A 17746-nucleotide genomic window follows, 5' to 3' on the forward strand; every position below is an offset into this window, starting at 1 on the left:
TTTTAATGGGAGTTCAATTTAACTCCTTAGGTGGCTTTGAAAAATCTCAGGTAAGAGAGCAATTTAATCATGAAAGCACCAGTTAAAAAGAGCACATCATGTGGCCCAGTTCCACCCAGGTTTCCACTGGTGAAAAACCTTGGAGCATAGTCCCCGCCAATTTTCCTTCCTCCATGTGAAGCATCTGCTGAGGTGGGAAAGTCCTGTGGCAATGGAACTCTACTGCAATCTCCCTTGCGTTTGGAGGAGCTGTATGGAGCCCAGTTGCTCTCAAAAGTGGGCAGTGCTGACCAGGAACACAAACTGCCAGTGCATCGGGGAAATGCTATGATTCAGAAGATCCCCTCAGCACCTTCTACTGACCAGGCTCCTATGAAGGACAGCAATCAAAACAATACCTGCACTCCACAGCGGTCAGTCCTCAACACTAGTTATATTTTACATTTTCCCAGATAGCTTATCAGTGTCCAAGTTCATTTGCTTCACTGCTCCAGGCAAATGGGTCTCCATGGCCCCAGTGAAGTCTCAGGAAGTACCCGAGGCACTTCAGCTTCTTCCTGCCATCTCAACTGAAGCCTAGTGGTTAGAGCAATGCCCATGTGAGAGAAGCTCTGGGGTCTATTCCTACCTCTGTCACCAATATGCTATAGGGCCTTGGACTAGTCACTCAGTTGCTCTGTGCCTTATGTTTCCCAGCTGTAAAATGGGGACTATTTAATTGAATGTTTGAAGGGGTTTTGATATCCTCAGATGGAGAACACAATCCGTACAAATTATTATTCGCCAATGTTCATTCTGGCCCCTTGGAGGTCCATGTACCCTACTTCAGGAGCAAAGTAGGAACTAACAGTTGAATGGGGGAGGGAGGAAATCTACACTCCTAGCACACACTTTCCCTTTATTACTGTCTGAAAGAATTAAGGTTATTTCTCCTTTCAGACCAAAACAATCTCAGGAAGAGTTAAACCAGTGTGAGAGGAACAAGCGATAAAGCAAGGAACTGTAAAAACTAAATTAAGGAAAAATCACGGAGGAACAATTAAAGACTCATTTTTAATTCACTTTAAATCAGTATAACTAAAAATGCTCCATCCTGCTTCAGGGGGCGAAGCCAGCATCTGCTGAGCCACAGGCAGCCTTGCCAGCTCTGTAGACAGAAGTTCCTCACAGCACATTGGTTGCACATCTATAAACATGCACATCCTGCGGGGAGACTGTTGCCTTCACGGAGAGCAGAAGAGAGGAAACTTCTAATGGTTTCTCTGCCCCACCTCAAAATGTAAAACATTAGCCCAATCAAAAATGAATTTGCCCAACAAACAGAAGCTTAGAAATAGCATCATTTCCCTTCCTGTATTTGGATTACGGTAATACAGAGAGTTAAAATAATTTCACCTTAAGTTATGTTCAATGATGCTGAGAAGCAATCAAAAACAGAGGAACAAACATTTCTATCCACAGGACTAGTGGCAGGGGGAGCTCGCTCGCATATTAGCTGCTATTTTGATGTCTCTCACCTTCCTCCTACCCCACTTCCCTTCTGGAAGGCTGGTGAACCGTCCTCTTTAGACAACAACATTTAAAAATAAGAAGTCACATTTTTGTGCTTCCCATAATAAATAAATAAATAAAAGCTCTGTCCTTCCAGTCTCAGACAACGAAAGCAAAGAAAGTACATCATGATTCCACTTCCATGGGATTAGAAAGAAACTCTTTATGGAGACACTGTCCCATATCTATATCTATACATACACACACAGACACGGACTCAGCTAAGATTGGCTGTACAAAGTCAGACCACTATTCTATACTCCTTCAAACCTAATATTTAGGTGTAAAGTTATGAAGAAATGCAAGAGAGACTTGAACTGATCTCTCTTAGTGTGACTAAGTCAGGTTTTAAAACCAACAACCCTATACAAAATATGAACCAGGAATGTATCTTAGAAACCTGCTTCTCACCCACCATTAGCTGTTTGCATTTGCACAGACTCTTGGAGTCATGAAGCTCTACACAAGCATTCCCTTCTGCAGAACATTCCTTAATCCAGTCCACCTGATTGTCCAATAAAAAGTTTAAAAATAGCAACAACTAATGAAGAGAGTGGATCTTCTCTATCGAGATTTCTGGAACTGTTAGTATTCAGAAAACTACAAATAAACTAGATAGATAAATACCACCACAGAAACAGTGGAAAGGACTTATTCCATGTCAGGCCTCTCTCTGGTTCCCCCTCATGCCTGGAAGGTGCCCCACAGGAACTTAGCCTCAGTTTCCCATCCTTCCTATGCTTCTGAAATACCACTTTCTTGCGTTGAGGACCCTTGTCATGGGGTAACCTGCTACACTCTGATCAATGTAACTCAAAACACCTCAGAGTCTGCCACATTTTTTCCACTCTTGACTCTTCTTCAGTCTTTCTTCAAAGAAGGCAACAACAATGTCCACCCATTCTGGGCTTAATACAAGTCCTGTGCCTCCTGGGTGTTCTCTCTGCTCCCTAGCTCTTCTTCAGGACAGCACACAAGGTGCTTCCTTTGGTCTTCCCTCACCGAAGCACTCCAAGAGATCATTAGCAAATGTCTCTTCTGCCATCTGCAGGCCCTTGGCTTTCTTCACGCTCAATTCTCTGACCCTTACACAGGACGGTGACCACAGGGCTGCTCCCCTGAGCCTTCCTTCCTGGAGCTTTTCCCCGCTCAAGGGTCTGCATGCAGATTCTCTTTGCAGACAATCCTTTTCCCAGCCATTTGCTGCAGCTCTTTATAAGGAGCACCTATGCCTTTCGTCGCCATATCTGATTAATGACCTGGGCTGGCTGGCTCCAGGCATCTGGCCCTTAAAGGGGCATGCCACCCTGTTATGGGGCTCAAAAACCTTGCGGCAATAGATAAACTATGAAAGTGAGACTGCATTTGAAACATGGGCAGAGGTAGGCAGGTAACTACTGTGTAAGCTTCCTTCACACTCCTCTGCCAATGCAAATCAGAGTAGAGATGTCTTCCAACACCCCTGGCTATTCCAGCCCTGGGTCACTCTTGAGGAGCGATTGTGGACTGTATTTATTGGTGAGGAGATTTTGATGGAAGCAAGAGAAACAGGAATGGGAAAAGAGAGATTTTAAGAAAGTGTGTGTGGGCGGGAACCAAGAAAAAAAAAGACTCCTCTGACAGACATTTTGTTTCTTTGTCTAATGAGTGAATAATTCTGGAGACATTTTCTTATGACCCAAAACACATTGTGCAAAGCTCTCAAAAATATTTCAACTAGGAAAACTGCTCTTTAGCCCTCTAATCCTTTTCTCCTTGAGAAACTCATTAATGCTCTCTGGACTGCAGCCACCTTTGATTTCCTACCTTGCTGGCAAATCAGGAAACAATCTGACCTCATTAGCCTCTTCTCTTGCTGGCTCCAGACATGCTGATCTGGTACATGGTGTTGGCAGACAAGGCTACAGAAATAATTGTGACTTGTACATGGCATCAGAATCTAACCACAGCTCACTGGGCTTCATAGCCAACACAGCTTTGGGCTCTGGTAACTTTAAATTCATTAACTATGCTCGCTGAAGTAACGTGTGTGTTACAGAGCAGCTCTAAGTTGTTATACAGCAGCTAATTCCAACCTCTCCCCCATGGTCTGAAACTCAGACCCTCAAGGAAATCGTTTAGAAATACCTCCTCATCCTCTGTCCTTTTCTAGCAGGTGTTCTTTAATTGGGAGTTTCCATTGACCACTTATTGTTTCTATTAGAATCTGATCTGAAATAAAACCTCTGAAACTGAACCTCCCCAAACAGACATGGTCGAGTTCCCGAACCAAAATATGTCCGTGTCCAGTATCCATTAGTCAGTTAGTCTGTCTCTTGCCCAGATTTACTACAGGCATTTGCTGCAGAGCCATATAGCCCCTCTTTCTGTACCTCTTCAGTCCCAGCCCCTGGGACTTCCTGTCTGTGGCCTTGTCTACACTAATCATCTCCTCTCATAAAATGAAACACTGTTGCCATCACTGATGAAAACAGAGCATCAGCAGTTCCAGATATTCCAACCCCTTTATCATCTAAACCTACTCAGAGCTCTACCAACCATGGGCCAGAGCCTGCCTTTCCTATGTTGAGAAGTACCTTACTCAGTGATTTCTCACAGAAATCAACTAATGCAGCTGGCATAACCCCTAAGATCAAGTACTCAACCTCCCAGACCCGCTGAAAGGTCCATCCCAGAGCAACTCTTTCAGCCCCCCGCAATTTGCTTGTCCTTACCCATAATGGTGACATCATACTCAATCTGGAAGAGTGCCTCCTGGCTGCACTGACGCAGGATGTTCAGCGCATCGGCATGAGTTACGCTGTGAAGGGGAATCCCATCAACACTCAGCAGCCTGTCCCCTATTTTCAAGGACCCTTCCCTGCAGAAAGCCAGAGGCAGAATTCAGTACAAATCTTGATCAAACATGATCTGAACATTCCTCTGGACAAAAGTTTAGGGTATTTATAGTCTGATGTCCATCGTGTTTAATTAGCAATATGAGAATAAAGATACTGCCTCAGACCCCTTATTACGTTACCCTCTATCATAGCAATGGTGGTCTTTGAGAGATTTACATTCAGCTAATTAAGTGATCATTTTGGAAGAGGTACTCCTAGGCATAACAGACATCCCTACTGGAGACCAAGATATATCAAGATAGACATTCTATGGCTACAACTTCACAAGACCTCTACACTGAAAGCTGTAATTAAATACCCAGAGACAGAGGAGATGGGCCACAGGCTTTTGTATCCTGAAGTCTGGTTAGAGCTGTGCATACATTTTGTTAACCTCAATTGCAAAAGGAGATAAAACCTGAGCATTACCTGTCTGCAGGGCCACCTGGCCTTACGTAGGTGAGTACTAATGGTCTGGATTTGTGCCAATCTTCATGGGTGCCTCCTAGAACAAAACCAGAAAAGCCATTAGTAACTAATCTCTAGAGCTGAACACCCTTATTGTCTTAATAGTGGTGTTGAGGGACCAGAGACATTTTTCATTTAATAGCTGATAAAGCTTGCAAGCAAAGACGGTTCTGGATAGTCAGCCAGCAGTCCTTGAAGGTTGGTCAGTACGTACTTCAAGGCAGTTTTGTCTCATATACAGGATTTTCAACACTCATTTTCACTCATCCCTTTCATTCCTGCACTCTCAGGGGAATCCCAATCAACATTTTGCACATCCAGTCTGTACCATTCTCCTCTGAGAAGTCACTGACCTCTTAGCACAAAGCCAAAACTGTTGCCCTCCTTGTATAGGCACACCTCTATGATCTTTGGAATAATGCCAGAGCTGCTCTCCGGTGCTATATGCGGAGGGAAAAAAGGAGAAAGATGCCTGTAACCCAAACATAAGCACCTTTTCCTCTTAAGACTAGGAAATAATAGCATTAAAATACAGCATTTATATTCTAGATTTCCCCAAATCTGCCTAGACTAATACTTCGACATTGAAGTGAAACCCTATCATATCTCAACCAGTTTCACTGTGTTCTGTGCCATTCAAAAGCCAGCAGCCTCAGTCATAGAGATGCAAAGTTCTTGATGTTTTTAATTAAAACACAAACACAGTCAACTGTTGACCTAAAATATAAAAAAATTCCTAAGCCGACCTTTTAGCAAGGAGGATTCCCCACCACATATTTTGACTTTTAGAGGGGGAAAAATGAAAGTGAATGCTTTAAACTGAACCTAGGGGAAAATCAGTAACTTTATGCTGAATATATTGCTCCACTTAAGATCAAGAAAGTACAGTGAATGAGGAAGAACAAAAATGTCCATTCTCTGATGCGCAGCCGTTAAGGAGTGTACTCATTTTACCATTAATGGTGCTCCCTGTCACTCTCCATCACCTGGGTTCTTTACCCAACTAGCTTAGGGCATAGCTACACTTGCAGAAGTAGGGCATTGACAGTTAAACCCACCTTCGGAAAGCACAGTAGGGAAAGCGCTGCAGTCTGTCCACACTGACAGCTTCAAGCGCACTGGCGTGGCCACATTTGCAGCACTTGCTGCACCATTGGGAGTGGTGCATTATGGGCAGCTATTCCAGCATGCAAGTGACTGCAACATGCTTTTCAAACGGGGTGGGGTGGAGTAGAGTGTGACAGGGAGCGTGTTGTGTGATGTGAGGAGGAGAGAGTGGGTTTTTGGGGTGCTGAGAGTGTGTCAGCACGCTGTCTTTTAAGTTCAGACCTCCCTCCCTGCCCCCACTCACTCAAAGCAAACAGTAAATGTTTGCTTTTTCTCAGAGCAGGCTTCTCCGAAATGGAGCTTTGAAAGGGCACCTCCTCATTCCTGCAGTCGATGTCACAATGACAGGAGTGGCCACTTGACTTAAGGGGATTATGGGACATGTCTGGAGGCTGATCACAGCACAGTAACACAACACCTCGTTCACACTGGCGCCACGGCCCTCCAGCAGGGGCGCAGCAAATGTTATTCCACTTGGCGAGGTGGAGTACTAGCAGTGCTGTCGCCGTGGATTCAGAGCGCTCTACATGCCTTGCCAGTGCGGACAGGGAGTGAGCTAGTGTGCCCGGGACTCCTTTATTGCACTGTAACTCACAAGTGTAGCCAAGCCCTTAGAGAGATGTAGAGTGAGCATGCTCAGTAGAATGAGGGATTAATTTTATTAATTTACTTTTCCTTTTTGGTTTAGGTTGATTTGTTTCCAGATTTTATTTTTTTTGGTAGTTAGGTTTTTTGGGGGGGGGGGGGGGAGGGAAATCACAGGAGACGGACGTCAATATTGAGAGTATCCTTCTTATGATGGAAAGGCCTCAATGAACGAGTTTTCCAAAAATTTTTTTTTTTGCATTATTGCTTTGCTCTTACTTAAAAAATGTTTTTGGCTTAATATTTCAACCCTCATAACAGAATCCTTCTTTTATCTGAATTGGTTCATCTGCTTCTGGGTTTAAAACCCTCTAGCTACAGAACAGTTTTTCAGCCTACCTTTTGAAGACATGTAGCAAATGGAAGTGTTCAGAAGAAACAACATTTAATACAGTTCAACAGAGAAAGCAGAGAGGAGTACTAATTGGGTAGTTAGGGTTCTGAATACTTTCCTATAATGACGATACACAAAAGAAAAAAAGAAAAGGAGAGGGGGGGGGGTAGCATTGGGATGCAGATCAGGGATTTGCTGCCAAGTCACAGCAAGGCAACAGAAATCTAATCAGCCATCTCCAGCCAGTGTGCATGAGCAGGCACCCATTATGCTGGAAATAGAGAGAGAACTAACTACACTTGAAGAGTGGCTCTGCAGCCTCTACCAATGTTTCACAGACAGATGAACAGAGAACCTAATGATGCCCCATTAAACATCCTTTTTGGTAAAGGGCATAACAAACAAATCCCATCTGTATCACAGAATGAGACAGTCAAGCAAAGAAAGTAACATTATCTTAGAGACACACACCAGCTGGGGGTAGTTCATACTCCACCTCCAGTACCACCCTTTCCCCTACGTTCTTCAACAGGCTTATAATTTCATCATGTCGCAGTTTAGTCAGGTTAATCCCATTCACTGATTTGATGTAGTCTCCAACGTTTAACTGATCACTTCTGTAAAGAAACAACAACAGCAACAATAAGATTCTCTATTATGCTCTGCCTGGGACATCATCTCTACTGGAGAACTTTGTTTAAAAAAAAAAAAAGCAGCCACCAAAGATTAACCAATTTTAGCTGTATTATCAAAAGGAATAGGAAATATTTCCACTTGGCTGGAAAATGTGCCCATCGACTATTTTTCTAGGGGCAAGCCTTCAGATTCAGACAAATAATAATAATTGAAGAATGTGTTTGCAACTTCCCTCCAGGCCACTCACCCCGCTGTGAGAGGTTATCATAGGAAAACCAGAGACCAATGTCAAGGGCAACATCTGGAAAAAGTTCAAGCAAACAAGAAAAGCTCTGTTTTTTTCCTCTTTCTGCTTGCTCTCTGCAAAATTATTCTATTATTTCCCCCCATTCTCTCCCCTTCTTCACCCTGTCTGCTCCCCCACTCCGCTCCACAGTTTCCTAATTGATCATGTGTCCTACAATGACAATGATAGTGCTGGAGTGAAACTTTTAAGCCCACTGTTCGAGCTGGTTCAGAATTAGGCCAAGTGTATTCACTCGTCCTAGCCAGGATATAATCTACTGTTTAGATGCATTTAAAAATAAAACTGCTTGGGTTTTGTGGAACCACTTATGTTTGTAACTGATGGCATTGAAAGAAACTACAGAAACTGGTTTTGTTTAACCATTCCAAAACCTGTTCTAAAACGTTTCGTGATCATTGCATGGCTCACAGGAAATAACTCCGAAGGGAACAACAGGCTTTTCTTATGAGATGAATAACTTGACATCTCAAGATACTATCAAAAACAATCCAAAGCCAACTCACTTGTCCTTATACATATTCCATCAAGTAGTCAATACATCCACATACAACACTTTCCACACAGATTTTCTCACCTTGCTGCCAGCCCTCCTGGCCTCAGGTTTGAGACCCTTGGCTTTCCATCTTTGTCTGTGCCACCGGATATAGTTAAGCCAAGGGTGCTTCCCTCTTTCTTAATCAGCTCCACAATGGTGACCCCTCTGAATTCCTCTGAAGAGAAATATCAGAAACAAAAACCGTAACTGAATATTTCAGTGGAAGGAACCTTTGGTTCACACCCTGAGAGCACTATATCCCAGTGTATGGTGGGACCGAGCATAGAACTAGTTAATTTCTTTGAAAAAAATACAGAAAAATTGAGACTGCGGTATCAGCAGCAGAAGGTTAGAGGAAAGGGAGATGAGAGAGGGAGAAGAAAAAAATGGACAGTAGATGGTACCCTTTCCTGTCAACTTGTTCATCTCATTTCTCCCTTTTCATTTCTGAAGCAATATCTCCTTTTACGGAAACTCAGGCAGAAACTTATGGTTTCTTCCAGGTCACTCCTACCTATTTTGGATCATGACAAAAATATTTGTATTTAGACATTTGATGCTTCGCAGTAACCCAAACCACAATGTAAACAATTACTACTACTAAATATTACACTAGTGCACAGAGGCTCCAAACAGAATCAGAATCCAGTTATGGTGGGTGTTGTCTCAAGTCACACTCCACAGGGTAGTCAATAGGTGGACTGTGGGGCAAATCCAGACCTCCAGATACTTTTGAACGGACCTTTTTAATTACTTATCTTTATTGTTTTGCGGTGTGAAAAATGTTTTTCTGGAGTCTGATTATACCTTGACCAAGAAATGTGAACCTTGACAAAAGATAACTGACTACCCCTGTCAGCTTACATTCTAAAACAAGTGATGTACAAAAGTTGAGGTGGGTAGTGGGATGCAACCAAATATGCACACAACTGATTTTATATGCAACTTTAGGTTTTTTTGTTTGTTTAAGTGCCAGCTCATCTTATCTGCCCACACAGTGCACCATTAAACTGGCTGATTTCCATTTTTGGGGGGGGGAGGGAGGGGTCATGGGAGGTGTCTACACAGCAAAGGAAAACCTGTGGCTGGCCTGTGCCACCCAGCTCGGGCTGCATGGCTGTTTCACTGCTGTGTAGACTCCGCTCTAGGACCCTGTGAGGTGTCTAGCTGCTGTGTAGACATGCCCTTACAGGACTTGAATTAGAATTGTGTCCTTAGGAGAGATTTGGCGTAGGCATGGCTGTTTGGATCAGCTGAGGAAAAGTATTCCATGTATAAGCGGTGGGATGGAAGAAGGTGCTGGGGGAAGGCAGGGAGTTGTAAGAGCATGGAAGGCATGCAGATGGAGCAAGAGAGGCCAGTATTACAGACAAGACAGACAGTTAGGGAGGAGAAGAGCTGCGAAGGATCTTGTGTGTGAGGACAAGAAGATTGAACTTGATCAAGTAAAATAGAGGGAGGCAGCAGAGGGATTCAAATGTGATGTGATGAGGTCAGAGCAATGGCCAAGAGCAATTGTCTCAGCAGCTCTGTTTTGTATGGACCAGAGAGGGGCAGTGTGGGTGTGAGGGAGGCTGGGGAAGAGGAGGTCATAGTAATCAAGAGGGGAGAGGCGAGCCTGGACAGACAACACACAACTGATCTTAGAAAATTTTGTGGTGGAAGAAGTGGTAAGATTCGGATGTGCAGGGTATGAGATGGGAAGGAGTCAGATTCTGTTGGCATATGGACAAGCAGCTAGGGAGATATGGATGGATGGATGAAATCCTTTCATTTAGGATAGTTTTCAGTTGCAACTGTAGTCCACCCTTCTTCAGCTTGCCTGGCTTGTCACAGGTATTTTGACATTTTCCATATCCAGCTGGAGTCAAAAGTACTGGACACTTAGAATGGATATAGGCAGAGCATGTTTTACAAGACATAACAGTTATAAATATTTATAACTGAGTCAATTATGTGGTACTTAATCCCCTTGTCTACCGTGTTAACGTCAGTTCTCTTTTTCCTGTGGACATGACATTCCTCACTTCCCCGCCCCTTCCATTATTTTAAGAGTGAATATTTGTTTGTTTGCAATTGGGGAACAATGTTGCCCTTGCATACACAAGAAACGTTAAACACTGTTAATTGGTGCCAGGTTTCAACACCTTACACCTAGTGTTCGAATGGTTTAAAGTCAGCCTCCCTAACAATTTACATCTGGATATATTACATGCACAGGGAAGCAGAAGGAAAATAAACACTGGTGGAATTCTCAGAAGTGCCCGGCATTGGCGCAGAGGAAGAAGTAAGCATTGCCTATCTCTGGACACTGGGATTCAAATCTCAGATGGGTTGCAGCTGAATTTTGATAGCCTCTGACTAGTCTCCTGGGGCTATTTGTCTGCATGACAGAAACAACATATTATGAGCTCTCTTTGCTCAGGCAGAAGACTAGGCACAGCAGAAGACACTGGCGGGGTTGAGGGTGGAACTTGGGTGTCTTCTTGACAGAGCTTGGTAAAGAAAACTTGCACAGCATCTGCCTATGCTATGAGCTGTTAGTCTCCATTTTTCATAAGCTTTAAAATCATTTACAATGTTTTAAAGAGACAATTTTTAACCGTAAGAGGAAAAACACTCTGATACAGAGGAGACTCACAAGAAGGGGACGCTGGCCACTTGCAATGCACTTTAAATAGCGGCTCCAGATCAGGGCTTTGGAGGCTGCAAGCTAAAATCTTGCATCTTTACATTGAATGGTCAACAATATGCTTGCCTGGATGGAATAATGCAGGAGGCTCAAATGAGATTTGCTACAGAAAGGGGGAACATTTAAAGATTTGTAGAGTTTGCATTTTCAGGCCCTGAATATCGCTGTTATCATTTATCACTACAGTAGCTCTCTGCAAATGTAGGGTTGTTTTTTCCCCTTTTGCTTGGCGTATACATCATTTTAATACTTGTGGTGCCAAATGACAATCAGTCTGCGAGGTCTGGCTGGCGCTTTGCTCTTTGTGCGATGCCCTAGTAACGAAGCAAGGTGCAATTACTTTGAAGTCACTCTGCATGTTGCTGTTTTGTAAAGCACATCTCCCCCCACCAGGAGTCTGTGTACTTGATTAATGTGAGCGGGGAACCCCTTTGTGACCTAGCATCATTTGGAAGGTATTCAGTCTCTGCTGTGCCCCCATTTAACATGGCAAGCATTGATTCATTCTCAAATTTTATGTCCATTATGCTCCTGGTCTTTAAACTCAAATTATTTTGATCCACCGCCAAGTACAGTAACAGTTTTCAATTCACCAATCCAGGATTTCAGTAACTGCCAGAAACTTTCCCACTGTTCCCCACTGATCTGAACAGAATGCCATCCGGCACTATCTTGCAAAATTCCTCTTGACTAAAGAGACTACCGATCAACATAGATGGTGCCACAAGCGGTAATTATTAGCTCTTTGATGTGGCTTGATTTTGGTCCTTGACAAGTGTTAAAAATGAGAAATCTCATTGTGCAATTATCCATCTTGTGGGTTCAAGGAGAAACTCAACGCCTAGAATGAAGTTGGAGAATTGCTTTATCATCTATCCGTCAAGATAAAACAATGTCTGTTAAGTGAGCTGACTAAATGGGACCTAGGTCTTCTAAGATACCTAAGGCAAGCCAAGACAGATAGTTAATTATTGGTAAGACACCCAAAATCCACCTGCAAAATCATTTTATGAAACACCTGACCAGGAGCCTCGCTGAAATGAGTTTGGGGTTCCAGTGTGGTTCCCATCATAATGGGCCACCATCACCTTCGTTGGTAGTCTCAGAAGAGACACCAGTGACTGGCCAGGCTTGGTGAATTAGCCACCCTCTCATCCCTAACAATGACCCCCTCCAGATCAGAGATAAATTACATCAACACGGCTTTCCAACACCTTTTCATCCCCTTCAAATACAGTCAGGAACTGATTCAACCTCCAGGATGAGTTAAAATAGTCTATAGTTTCTTGCTCCAGCCCAGGATTACAACAGCACAGCGCACACCGGGCATGAATCCTCCCATCCCTGGAATACCCACTACTCCAGGGAGGCCAAGAGCAGGAGGCACAGACCTGGCTATGCTAGCTTGTTTCCATCTGAGGACTCCCACGGGGTGCAAAAGCAATGGAGCAGGGCCAAATATCTGCCCCATTCCCACCCCCCAAAGACACATTCAGTATAAATCCCACAGATCCTCGCTCTACTTTTCTTACTTTCGTCTTTCAACATAAATGAGGATACCAAGCCCCAATCTTTCTTAGAATGTGTTGTTCATTGGCCAGTGTGGCTCTCTGACACTGTTCAAGAGCACTGTAATGATCTACAGAAGAAGTCCACCACCAGTAACAGCAGTGAAAGAGTCTCCATTTCCATACTACCTCTTTGGTCCCCCATGGGCTTTTCTGCACTGGAAAATTACATCATGTTAGAATGTGATTGAGGACTCACGCTACCTAACACAATATTAAACACAATTTAGAGGTTGGCAGAGACTTGGACTGTCATATTTAACACTGCACGTGGTCAGGGTTAACTCTAGAGGCAGGACTGGCTCCAGGCACCAGCTCAGCCAGCAGGTGCTTGGGGCAGCAAGTCAGGCTCTTCAGTGGTGGGTCCCTCAGTTCCTCTCAGAGCGAAGGACCTGCTGCTGAATTGCTGCCGAAGAAGAAAGCGGCGCAGTGCAGCTGCCGTCGATCATGGCTTTTTTTTTTTTTGCGCCACTTGGGGTGGCAAAAACCCTGGAGTTGGCCCTGCCTAGAGGACATCAGTCACAACTAACTACAGCGTGAACTCAGAGTGGATCATGAAGAGCTGATATGCTGCTAAACATCTCAGTCCCAGTCCACAAAGTGTTTAGCTCTGTTTGCTCCCATGATGCCTCAATAAAATTTTTAAACCTGCTAGAAGTTTGTCAATGCAAAAAAAAAGTTTTTAAAAATGAAGAATTTCACAGCAACTGCCCTCCTCCCACCAGACTTTTCTTGAAAAGGTTTATTTTTTTGCAATTTTTCCATTGCCTTTAAAAAAAAAAAAACACACTAAACAAGCAAGCAAACAAACAAAAAAAACCCTATTATAGAAGTTTTTCATTTACTGAATACCAGAGATTTGGTAAATCATTTACTGAAAAACCTGGGTTTGGCAGATGGAAAACATCAAGCACCATTTTGATAATGGGTCTGATTAAAAATTCAGTGTAAACAAAGTCCCAAAAAATACAAAAAAAATGAGTGTTTGGAATCTTGTGAAATAGAAAAAGCTTTGAAGTTGTAAATGTTTCATGTTTCCATTCTTCAGCCAGCTTCAGTACATTTGTACAGGGCCCAAATTTAAGAGCAAAATGGAGTCTCAAGTTCCAAGTTTATTCATATCTCCAGCTTCAAGCTGTACCCCCCAGACCAGCTGCCCTGTAGACACTTGCCCATTCAGAACTAGGCCTAGATCACAAACTCCTTTCACCGGGTTCCAATCATCATGCACCGAATGAGCAAGTGGCCAGTTTTTGTCTTCTCACTGAATACATCTACCCTGCTGTCAGAAGGTGTGACTGGAATCTGCGTAGACATAACCAAGCTAGCTTTGATTGAGCTAGCTCTTTAAAAACATCAGTATGGCAGCCCAGGTCATCAGCCTGAGCACGTATCCAGGATCCTGGGTGGGCTTTTACGGGCCTGTGCCACTGTAGCTTCATGGCTATTTTTACTGAACTAGCTTGAGCACATCTACACATGCTGCAATCACACCTCCAGATTGCAGTGTAGACTTGTCCATTGAGCCACAACCTCTGGAGTGGATGGGAGTAGAGGATGGCTGTACTTCTCATGGGGCAGCAATGAGGAAGCTGATAGACTAAGACTCTTTGATCAGGACAAGTGGAAGGGAAGCTTTTCTAAAGCTTGAATTAATAGGCAAGGGGTAAAAAAGTTACCAGTAGAAAATAGGCAAGGAATACTTAGCAAGAAACAGATAACGGTAGTCAACAGAACAACAAAAATTGCGGGGGAGACAGGCAGATGTGCGTAGTCATATTTACCAAATACATTAAAATATCAAACTAGCAGGACATTTGCCAACTACCCTCACCACTTCTTTCCTCCTGCCTTTCCCTCCACCTCCTACTACCCCCTTCTTTTACATTGTAAGATCTTCAGGGCACAGATCGTCTGTCTCTAGATCTGTATAATGCTTGGCACATTTTAACCACTATTGTAATAAGAACAACGCAGAACAAATCTGCGCAGCTTAGTGCCTGTTACATTCCACCCACAGTGAGAACAACCATACAGCGGCTTGTTGCTCTGATTACTGCTACATCACTGGTTGGGGATGACAGCTACATTAGAGTGGGAACAAGCAATAGTTCTTTCATTTACCTGGAATGCTTTGTCTTCTGGAGATGAGGGCTGTGTCCAGTCCACCTGAGTCTTTGCTCCCCTTCGAGTAAGGGCCATCATCTTCCGGGGAAGAAAAAATAAACAGAAGCTAAGATTACACTGAAAGCAAAAGCTACTTTTAAGAGTTCAGCCGTGACCATTTCTATAGATAGCGTCTCATCCCAGTTCCTGGCTTCAGGTGAGAAAAAGGTTTTATTAACCACAGGACCACTTCACAATCTAAATTGGCTCTACAGCCTTTGAGGGAGGGAGAGAAAGAAGAGATAAGTGGGGTGAGAACACACACTGATTTATTTCTCTGGGAGCTAATCCTTTAGGAGAGAGCAAATTCCCTTAAGTCCTGTAATCATGTGCAACAGCAGAGAGGAGGAAAAGCTGTAACATCAATCTCAAGTTTTAAGCCTGTCATCATGCTTGTGAAGAAACTCACGGTCTTTGGAAATGGAGTAATACATCAGGATACTAACAGGGCACTACATCACCATACTTGAATTAAAATGCCTATTCTTAGAGATCCTGTTCTTTCAAAGTCACATTTCCTTGCTAAAGCTTCAGCTACTGTACAGTAGAGAAACCACCTTCTCTTAAAAAAAAGGCTTTAAAATGCAGGAATAGAAGGAAATAGTATTAGAAAGAGAATTGTCTGACATCAATTTAAATCCAAATGCAAGTATTAAGTATGATTTATCTATTCCTACGGGAAGATGCATATAGTTATTCATGGGGAAATCAGGATACCGAAAAAAAGAAATGGAAAAAAGAGGTTTTTAAAATTGACTGAACCAAATATGCCAGTCATTAAGTCTTCAGGACAGGTTGAAGCAAAGCAGACGTCAAGGAACCTAGGAATGCAATGATTGGTATTCCACAGTATCTGGTTTCTATAATCGACAACAAAGAGACTTAAAAATAATTCTTTACAACATAGATATTTATTAAGTTTCTAATCATTGCAGTATCCACTGGGGATGGGTTTCCAATAATTTAGGATGGAAGAACTGATTTGATAAAGAATCAAGCTGAACTATCACTCAGAACTGGAAAAGCTAAAAATTGTAAAGTTCTTGTTTAGTCTGAACTGAATAAACACTTCCACTCATTCCACTACCACACATACATGAAGTGCCTTTAGTAACTGGGCACTTTATAAAATGCTGAACATTGCAGATCAACACATTTTCAGTAAATCTTGGTTTAGAAAGTTAGGGAGACTATACTAAAGCAATGCAGGATCATATAAACCTGATTCCCATTCACTGCATTCCTGCAGTATCCTGAAACTCTTATCTTCAATAGCTGTAAAGATTACAAAATTTAGTTAAAATAAAAATCTGGAGAAAAATCTCTCTTATTTGCCCTCCCCCCGTAAATTTACATACGGGTTAGAGACAACAGGAGTTTTGCCTCTCTACTAAGGTAAAGTACCCAATTTACACTCCATTTAACTTCATCAAAAGACAGTTGTAACTTGCTGAAAATGATGGGGTATAAATCAGGGCAGATTTTGGCCCCACATGAGCAAAGAAAAATGCTTGGCTATCTCCTGCTGCTACCATTCTGTTGTTGTTATTAATGCAGGTCTATGCACTTCCTGCCTGACCACGTCATCAAATGCCAGGAACTCAGCAAGTACAGGCACTCAAGATTTTCAGCCCGCCTAAAGCAGTCTTGGAGCTAGACAGCAACTAATTGCCTTGCCAATCTACAAATTTGCCGTTAGCGCAACATGTAATGATGATCTCAAAAATGGAGTGAAAGGCACTTCCTTTAAAAAGAAATAAATGAGTGGAGCAGGTAAGGCCTCTTCGGAATGAAACCACACAGTGTGAAATCCCCCTTCCAAGATCTGACAGCACAACATAAGCAGTCTATACCAGCATTGAAACAGGCTACACTTGTTCAGATAATTAAAGCAATCATCAGGCCAAGCCACTGATTGCTGATAGGAGCTTGTATAGCTTGGCCCCAATTCTAGGATCAAAAAAGGCGTGAAAGTTAATTTGCATTTATAATAAAAACAATCCCTTGGGTGATGCAGAAGTGGGGGGATGGGTTAAATCTGGGCTTAATATTCTGAATATAGGTTTAATTTACTAAGGACAGTTCAGCTGCAGCACCTGGTTTAAAAATATTATATTATATATAAAGTCACTCTCCTGACCTCTCCTCCCCACCAAATGTCCTTGATGGGGAAGCCATAAGCACCAGGAGACCTTGCACTGTGGTGACCTCAGCCATGAAGGTCATTACTATAATAGGAACCACCTGCCTTAGAGGGGAGCCCCCAACTTTGACTCCTTGCCTCGCAGTGTCACTGAAAGGGACAGCTAAGAAGAGCATAAAGAATTCAGTGCTTCACAATGCTGCTCAAAATGCATCAACATACATCAACATACAGTCTAAACTGCCCCTCCAGTTTCGGTCCCTCAGTCACTAATTGAGGCACTGCTGTCCTTTGGGCATGGAGTATTGCCAGGCACCACAGCTGCTCCCCAGGCACATCTCCCAGCCCTGACTTCAAACTCTAGGCCTGCTGTGTCCCTGCAGCAGCAGATACCAGCTGCTGGGCCCCATGCAGTCTCTTCTCAGACAGCATCATCACCATCCCGTGGGAGGAACAGGAAGTAGAAGGTGGGGGGAAGAGATCTCCTGCCTGCCCTCTAGCTAACCGGACTTTAGGGGGATGGAGAGGCCACCTTCCCTCGTTTTCCTACCCTTTAACTAATCGGGGCTCTGGGAGCAAGCCAGTTTTCACAGCAGTGCCGCCACCATGTAGAGTGGGGGCTCCACACTACAAACAGGCACGAAACTCTGAGTCTTCGCCATCTCCCTAGCGGTTGGGGGAGTGAGAGTGCCTAGTAACTGAAGAAAGATTTCTG

The 17746-nt window shown here is 43.3% G+C and overlaps 1 protein-coding gene across 4 annotated transcripts in view; it reads right to left on the bottom strand.

Moving 5' to 3' along the window:
* GRIP2 (glutamate receptor interacting protein 2) overlaps window positions 1-17746 on the bottom strand; it is a 496203-nt gene that overhangs the window by 71803 nt on the left and 406654 nt on the right. For all 4 annotated transcript variants that reach the window (XM_032784290.2, XM_032784289.1, XM_032784288.1 and 1 more), the window contains exons 2-7: window positions 14847-14927; window positions 8502-8637; window positions 7456-7601; window positions 5252-5338; window positions 4860-4935; window positions 4266-4411 (exon numbers count right to left, since the gene is read on the bottom strand). In XM_032784290.2, the coding sequence (XP_032640181.1) occupies window positions 4266-4411; window positions 4860-4935; window positions 5252-5338; window positions 7456-7601; window positions 8502-8637; window positions 14847-14927 (672 nt within the window). The remainder of the gene's footprint in view (window positions 1-4265; window positions 4412-4859; window positions 4936-5251; window positions 5339-7455; window positions 7602-8501; window positions 8638-14846; window positions 14928-17746) is intronic.

This window comes from Chelonoidis abingdonii, chromosome 17 (genome assembly GCF_003597395.2).
Source record: "Chelonoidis abingdonii isolate Lonesome George chromosome 17, CheloAbing_2.0, whole genome shotgun sequence".
Classification (NCBI taxonomy): Eukaryota; Metazoa; Chordata; order Testudines; family Testudinidae; genus Chelonoidis; species Chelonoidis abingdonii.